The 8865-nt window shown below is 42.0% G+C and overlaps 1 protein-coding gene across 1 annotated transcript in view; it reads right to left on the bottom strand.

Annotated features, from left to right (window-relative positions):
• The window catches only part of T265_15182 (hypothetical protein), a gene marked incomplete at both ends in the record, with an annotated part of 83771 nt that extends 75261 nt beyond the window's left edge, over positions 1–8510 (bottom strand). The window contains 2 exons of the mRNA XM_009176963.1: positions 2000–2359; positions 8501–8510. Coding sequence (XP_009175227.1) covers positions 2000–2359; positions 8501–8503 — 363 coding nt within the window. The remainder of the gene's footprint in view (positions 1–1999; positions 2360–8500) is intronic.
• Positions 8511–8865: the final 355 nt, after the last annotated feature.

The raw sequence follows: 8865 nt of genomic DNA, 5'->3' as shown, positions 1-8865 counted from the left end.
GGCTCATCGGTTTGCACAATCGTGTAGGGAGTTATAACTTGTGATAGGGAGTGAGACTCCCCTGTCAAGAGAACTCATGTAGATTATTCTCCAAAAGCTAGCCTGTTTTGATAGATTACAAGGTTAGGCTTTAATGCTCCCAGTAGACAAACTTCCTTTGTTCCCTTCAACCCTAGTCACAAGTTTGTTACCCTATGTTTCGTCTCCCTTTATCCCTCTCACTTTCACCTTCCCACCTTCCTCTGTCGGGTCTCCATGAAAAACCTACTCTCTAATGCTACTTGCCATGATCAGGCCTCAAAGTGTAACAGAAGTGAGATAAATACACTAGCTGAATTATTAAAATGGATATCAGTGCTTCTATAAAGATTGTCAGCAAAACTATCTCTTATCTTATTCAATTTCGGCTTCAATATCATATCAAGCCTGATGCATTGGTCCATAATGCATGCGTTTTTAACAAATTTACTGACCAGAAGGTCCGTGGTTCGAACCCGGCCTCTGTCTCTCGACTTTCCCTGTCTCAGCTTGGGCAACCTGGCATTGTCCCATCCCTCGTGCTTTCTTGGGACAGCATGGCCGTCAGGCACCGAAAGGGTGTCACAGCTGAACGACTTTATTTTGTATTCCAGAACTGTGGTCAGATTTGCCGTGATCAGAGATGAGTGAGGATTTGTCAGCAGCTAGCAGTTTACTTTACAGTATCCGCTTCCAATCGGCAGAAGTGGGTTGGTGAACGAGCTATATCGTTATTTGTCACAAGCTTCTTCCTATAAGTGGGGTGAACATATTCAAAAGTCCGACAACTGTTTGGAGGCTCCTGCCACCCCGTTTTTCTCCACGAAAATCATGGAACTTGGCCAAAATGCTGTCTGTCGAAATCGGGCATGAAATACATTAAGCATCCCAACATGAATGTTTATTCAGACATGTAAGCCTGTTCTGAGATAGCCAACAAGGAAGTTGACACATCGTGATAATTCGGTGAAGTCGGTGTTGTAATTAGCCCTCCGAAAAGATGTTTCGGAAAGTACGACAAATCCAATTTACGATAAACTTTCAATCGAAATGATCCCATATATTAATCAGTAAGCGTTCCATTCTCATGGCTTGTCTAAATCCCTAGTATGGTATCTGTACGAATCACAGTTGGAAATCAACCATTGTTAAAATGCGCCAAAAAAAGCACTTCCAATGCGCCCGGGTATGCGAATATATCAAATCCCAAGCCGCGGCATATAACCAAGAAGTTACTAGTTATGCCGAATCTACCGTAAAATTTAAATGACTGACTTGTCTTGACTCTTTACCGCATTAATAGGTGGCCGTGAGATTCAACAAAACGCTTATTGGAGTAATTTTTTGGATCTCCAGGGTAAAAAAGAAGAATGGCCCACTAGTGATGGTTTTCTCTGCTTGAAATCGACTGATGCTTATACGTGGCGTGGACGGACGCCTTACTTCAGTGACCATCACTGTTTCATGACCTCCGGTGTATCTGCTGCATTCGTCAAAAATCCCCAGTTTGTTTTCCAAAATCACTAAGTAAATCAACATGGAACATTTCAAAACTTTTGCCGTTCGAAGGGCAAGACTGATTGTGGGCTGTCAAAGAGTTTTCACCAAGTCTACGAGTAGTGTGTTTCTTCTAAGCTAGATTCTGGTGTTAAAGTAGAGCATTTTTTTAATAGTTCCCTTTGATGTGGGATATCCACACGGGAGTGAAGCACTGCGAGTTTTATTTCGGACGACCACTATCTAGAATACACAACCCTACAGCTGTTAACCAAAATGCTGTTCGTGAGCGTAGTTTTGTGCAGTATGGGCATCTGTGTATGTAACACGAGGCGTAATTCTGACGAGGTTATTCGCTCAACTCGTCAGATAGTCTTCATCACTGGGCTACTACCTACCGCTTTGTGTCAGCATTAAACCGGGCACTAAATTAAGTGAATTCAGTGATCATTTCATTTTGGGGAAAAGCACCAAACAACCATACCTTTTCACATTCAGGACAACGGTAATCCGTGTGTATGATGCAAGGACATCGATGGCCAGCAAGGTGAAACGGATCGCGGAATTCACGATGACACAGTTTGCATATATATGGTCCTAGTAAATTTGGAATCTGTGCCAGGCGAGCCTTTATCCGAGCAGTTGGCACAATACGATTTGGAAAAACTGTCGTATCTTGTTTGCTGCCAACAGCCTTTCTCTTCAAACTGCCAGATGAATACCTCTCCAGAGAGTATTTGGTGCAGTGCAAACGAGTGGTGAAATGTCGCTGGGATTCATTCAGCACATCATCACGGGAAAGTGAGTCTTGGCTGTTTCGATTAGAATTACTCGAGTTATATTTCTGTAGGAAACAAAGGGGGTGTTTTAATACCCCGTTTGCTGACGTATTTATCCAATTATGCGTAAACCTCTTTACACTTGGAACGGGATATCTGTCCGCCGTTGGAGCTTCGGTGAAAAACAATGAAGACTCTCTGGGCGGACTGTCTGCTATCACGTCAGCTACTGTGAAATTCGGTCGGTTGTTTTTCCAGTCCTTTCTCCCGTTCTGTCGTCCTGGTTTCAGTGGATTTTTGGCGCAAAGAGTTAATACGTTCGATGGATAGTTGACAAAAGATTTGTAGGCTTCATCTGAAAATAAAACTGATCCGTGTGGTTCATCCGGAATAGCACCTGACCCCATCGCATGTAGACATCTTGTTGCGCCACTGGTCCACAAAAGGTCTTGAAATTCTGGAAAAAGTGACCTGTTGTTTGAATGTGCTTGCCGAGAGTTTGTCTGATATTCTTGGACACCTCTGAATGGTGGGCCAGTCCCAACAGAATGCAGTTCTCTCAAAACGGGTGTAGGGTGAAGCATATTGTACCAATAAACCGGAGGTGCACTGTCAAAATTGAACGCTTTCGAAAGCAGCATATCTCAAAATGAGTGCGCTTTACTGGTAGCGGGTGTATTTATCACACCGATGGACTTAGGAAGCCGGTGCTTAACGCGGACACATTAGATCCCTGTTCTTATGCAACAAACGCAGGGAGGATCCGCAATTCTTTTGATTACTAGATGGGATGAGACAATGAGACAAACATTGTAAAGCGTGCGTACACATACAGACAGATGTATGCGCGACGGAAGGTTGGACAGGGCATTCCCTTCAGCACTAATGGACGATAAGGATTTTACTCAACTTCCCACGCATCTTATCAGCGAAGGCTAGACTTGTTCCGTTGAGAGGGTTAGGGAATTCATCTTCCTACACCCCTCCGACAGAGACAGCAGACATGTGAGCAAGCAACACAGTCTTTTTGTCATCCATAGGCAGCCGACAAAGAAAACAACCGGTCGGTTGGTCAGTTCACTGAATTGCTGAATTCTAATTGGTCTGAGTTGTTCGAAAATGCAGCTAACCTAAGTCATGAGTAGTATGTGTACGCCTCGCATTCAAACTGTATGTAGCAGAGTTGGGTTTCCTATTTATGCCCATCAACCAAAAATAACTCGCCCGCCAGTTTCATCATTCCACATTGAATGTGATTACTTGCAAAACAAATGCCTTCTATTGCTCCTGTACGAACATCACTTTCCTAGTAAATGAGAAGATCAACCAAATAGACTCGGTGGTACACAGTAGGCAAATAAAAGTGAGGTTGTTGGCGTTGAAAATCGTCACAAAGCGGTATGTGTTTTCGAGCAGTCCCGATTTAATAACCGGGGCCAGCAAGGATACACATCGATGGAGTTAGTGTATTTAAAATCTTATTCCAGCTCAATCTTGGCCTGATAGTGAAGTAAATTATGTTCTTTAGGTTGGTAACGTCGCATTCATTCCCTTTTGTAAGTGAAAGCAGAGTCTATATACTAGACTCTTGCAAGGTTGTTGGTGAACGAACTTGCCGATGTTGAAACAGAAAGGGAGCTTTGTGATGACAGACTGGACGGCCCCATAACTTTTGGCCAGCTCCTTTTCTGGCCATTTGTTTCTAATTATTTTTCCTTGTCAACCTCTGACTCTCAAGCGTTGTGTTGGAGAGTTTGCAGGAAGGTTGATATTTTAATTGAGACTCTCCCTTGCAAGTGTAAAAATGCCTGGAAATAATGTTTTCCTGTTGTATGCCAGTTAGAATTCATAGACAGCGGACACCCCAGAATCACCAAGGCGATTCAAATCGCTCGTTTACAAGAGACTGCTACTGTGACGTAGGTTATGTCCAATGTATGGTCAACTACTACACTGCCGATCAGCCTTTTCATGGTCATAGTGATGTAATGTCAAACTACTTATTTCAAGCATCCGTTCTTTTCACTCCTTCAGCCCAAATTAACCTTTGAGTTGGACATTATGACGACATTTCTACCATGGAAGGACGCTCTGGACTGAAACACAATTGAAACAGCGTCCGCAGAAGTATACAAGGACCAAGTAATTCGCAGGAGACATCCACCTGTTGACAAGTGACAGCCTCTCGAAGCCAACAAACAAGAGAAAACGATGTGGTTTTCTACTGCATGCCGCCATAAATCTGTAAAGGAAAACGTCTGTCTTACTCAGGCATTTTGCAAATCCTTGTGGATGTGGTCATAGTGGGAATGGTGGAGTCTTTGTGTGTGAAGCAGCATCGAACTCAGTTATCACTCATATTGTGTTGTTCTTCACTGGGTTGACATCCTGAAAACACATCCGTCAGGTAAAATTTCGATTTTTGTCATGGCTTTTTTCGTTTTTCTTTGCTACACGGATTAACATCCGTAGAATGGGGACCTCCCGTAAATGATATCTACCGGAAATGCTAGGCTGTCTCCAAGTGAGGAACGCCCCTTCTTCAGGAGTTTGGAATACACTTCGCTTGTTTGGCATAAATCACTGCGCGGATATATAAAATTCACTCATTCAGCTTTCATGTCACCAGAAAGATATTTTTTAAAAAGATTGGGATTTCCCAAGTTGTTCTTGAGGAACACTATCAGGATATACCTAAACTCCGTTCTTGAAGTGACTCCATTGGGTCTGTTTAGTGGGAAAATCACTTTGATTGCGATGTAAATTTTTCAGACTCTCTGGCCACCAAATGTGTCCCGAAATGCACAAATTGCTACGAGTCCCCCACACATACCTCGGAAATCGAAGGGAATGTCCGTTAATCTAGTTTTGTATTGTTAGCGTCCTGTGGTGGTCAAATAGGCCGCGAATGGAAGAGCGCTATATCCACTTGGGGTATTGTTAGGCAAGTAGCTATATTACAGTACTCCCGGTCCGACACGAAATTGAGGCCAAAGAGAAGGCCGTTGCTTTATAGTGATCAACCTAGCTGAAATTGGTATAATGTCTTTGCGATGGATATATGTTTGAATGTAAGCTTTTGAAAATCTGTAGAAACGTTTGAAATCCTCAAATGACACAAAGCACTTCAAAGATCAGAAATTAAGAATGGCAACAGAATTATTTCGGGATACAACTAGCCCCGCCTTATACAGGTTCTTCGAATTATGATGAGCATTTCTGTCTTTAGTTAATATGGATTTTTAACTACAACACCGCCCACAGTCAGACAAAGATTCCTATCGGCTCGCCATGCAGTAAGATGCGAACAGGCAAAACCCACATATAACTTGCTGTTTGGTTCATCAAATGACCAACATAAATGAGCGAATAGGAAACACATCGTACAACTAGACAACGAAGCCGTCAAGAAATCGAACCGCTTGGTGTGAACCCTCTAGATCTAAGTTCACCTATTTTGGAAGTATTCAACAACAACCAATCACGTGTTAGTGGCGTCATTACCAAGGCAAGTTTTTAAACACATAAGTAAATTTTATCCTTGAGTTTTAAACACAGACAGGGGCTTGTATGGGTTGTTTGTGAGCATAAAGTGCTGGTGGATTCTTGATTGTTCTCGCACTCCCCCAAAGGCTTTTCGTGGTACGTCGGCGTAATTCGAGCATATTGCCGTAAGGACAGACAACGGGGTATATCACAGCACGAAAACCAATAGCGTAATTGTTACTATGTTCTCAGTCTGTGATGATGTAGGCCCTGCAGAAAACATCACTGTCAAACTTTCATACTCCAATTGCTGAACAGGTTACTGCATTGCCGCAATAAATAAACGTTATTAAGGATCACGAAAAAGTAGGGTTGCGTAAACTAGCCTGATGCAGTAGAGCGACATTGTATTTCCTCTTGGAAAGTTTCCTGGTGTCGGTAATGAGTCAACTACCTTCCATTCCAATCCAGACAGCTCTAGATGGGTAGGCACCCAACGTGATGCTGTGGTGTCGTAAGTTAGGGATATATTTTGTGTCGACAGGTAGGGAGCTTGAGTGGAATTCTTGGGCCTTATAGTGGAGTTGCAAATCGTTTTGATACGGTAACAAAGCTGGTACCAAATATCTCCGTCTGGCCCACTCGATGCGGAAATAGGACCATTGGCTCAGTGGATGCTGGTTATTTCTTTTACCAGTCGAGCGAATAACAATCAAACAGAAGTCATAAGACACGAATTAGATGGAACATCAATATTGATCCACACTATCAACCAGAAAACTCTGAGTGAAGAATGTTCAAGCGACGAATCGATTACGCCATCCACACTTGACGTAACAGATCATAAAACATCCACCAATGACAAGTGAAATCTACGCTGTGCTGATTCAGGACTTTGAAAAACAACTGATGCTTTATATTTTTAATATTTTAAAAACGGATGTAGATTTCGTATTCACACATCCATCAGTGTATTTCTTCCTTAGATTTATTCAAAGACATGTGTATTCAGCGGGGGTTAGATTTTTCTAAACTGGCATAATGCTTCCGGTAGTATCCTCCACAAATCCGGGAAATCATCACATTAGACACGCCCATACTCGACGGCTACACTACGTTGTAATTCTACTCTCGAACGTGCACGAAGAAGTTATGGGCACGCTACCGATACCATCAAAAAGACTCGGAACCAACGCAAGCTGTCGTACGGAGCGCTTGGTGTGAACCCTCTAGATCTAAGTTCACCTATTTTGGAAGTATTCAACAACAACCAATCACGTGTTAGTGGCGTCATTACCAAGGCAAGTTTTTAAACACATAAGTAAATTTTATCCTTGAGTTTTAAACACAGACAGGGGCTTGTATGGGTTGTTTGTGAGCATAAAGTGCTGGTGGATTCTTGATTGTTCTCGCACTCCCCCAAAGGCTTTTCGTGGTACGTCGGCGTAATTCGAGCATATTGCCGTAAGGACAGACAACGGGGTATATCACAGCACGAAAGCCAATAGCGTAATTGTTACTATGTTCTCAGTCTGTGATGATGTAGGCCCTGCAGAAAACATCACTGTCAAACTTTCATACTCCAATTGCTGAACAGGTTACTGCATTGCCGCAATAAATAAACGTTATTAAGGATCACGAAAAAGTAGGGTTGCGTAAACTAGCCTGATGCAGTAGAGCGACATTGTATTTCCTCTTGGAAAGTTTCCTGGTGTCGGTAATGAGTCAACTACCTTCCATTCCAATCCAGACAGCTCTAGATGGGTAGGCACCCAACGTGATGCTGTGGTGTCGTAAGTTAGGGATATATTTTGTGTCGACAGGTAGGGAGCTTGAGTGGAATTCTTGGGCCTTATAGTGGAGTTGCAAATCGTTTTGATACGGTAACAAAGCTGGTACCAAATATCTCCGTCTGGCCCACTCGATGCGGAAATAGGACCATTGGCTCAGTGGATGCTGGTTATTTCTTTTACCAGTCGAGCGAATAACAATCAAACAGAAGTCATAAGACACGAATTAGATGGAACATCAATATTGATCCACACTATCAACCAGAAAACTCTGAGTGAAGAATGTTCAAGCGACGAATCGATTACGCCATCCACACTTGACGTAACAGATCATAAAACATCCACCAATGACAAGTGAAATCTACGCTGTGCTGATTCAGGACTTTGAAAAACAACTGATGCTTTATATTTTTAATATTTTAAAAACGGATGTAGATTTCGTATTCACACATCCATCAGTGTATTTCTTCCTTAGATTTATTCAAAGACATGTGTATTCAGCGGGGGTTAGATTTTTCTAAACTGGCATAATGCTTCCGGTAGTATCCTCCACAAATCCGGGAAATCATCACATTAGACACGCCCATACTCGACGGCTACACTACGTTGTAATTCTACTCTCGAACGTGCACGAAGAAGTTATGGGCACGCTACCGATACCATCAAAAAGACTCGGAACCAACGCAAGCTGGTCGTACGGAGGAGGATCTATCAACGAAATAAATATTCAGAAAACCCGTCCAATAAAACTAAGATGAAATTATATACAGAAATGAACGGAAATTAAATATAAATTTTAATCAAAAAAATATCAGCTCCCAAACACATAAAAAAAGATAAGAAAATAGAGGGAAAAGAAAAATACAAATCTACGAAAGCGAACGAAATATATTTCGAAAAAAAGAGACCAATCACAAAATCAAAGCACACCATACAATACCTGGAAAGAAAAAAACAGCAAAAATGATAACGAAGCGATGAAGAATTCAGGAAAACTAAGAAAACATAACAGAATAAAATGAAAACAACGAGAAAGGAGGAGGAAAACAAAGAAAAATCAAGCATATAAAAACGAAGAAAAAGAAAAAAGAAAAGCAGATGGAAACAAAAAAGACAATAATACAAAAGTAAACAGGCAAACACAGAGGAAAAAAACAGTGCAAACCAGAAAGAGAGAAAGTGGACGGTTATCAAACAGATAAAAAAACCAGGTGTGCAAACGAGGAATCACAAAAAACAGGTAAAATACCCATGCAAGCGAGAAAATGCCCGGCCACAATTCCCGCAACCGAGGA

The sequence above is a fragment of the Opisthorchis viverrini genome, assembly GCF_000715545.1.
Source record: "Opisthorchis viverrini unplaced genomic scaffold opera_v5_384, whole genome shotgun sequence".
Taxonomy (NCBI): Eukaryota; Metazoa; Platyhelminthes; class Trematoda; order Opisthorchiida; family Opisthorchiidae; genus Opisthorchis; species Opisthorchis viverrini.
The sequence above is the reverse complement of the archived record's forward strand: the minus strand, read 5'-3'. Positions and strand labels throughout refer to the sequence as shown.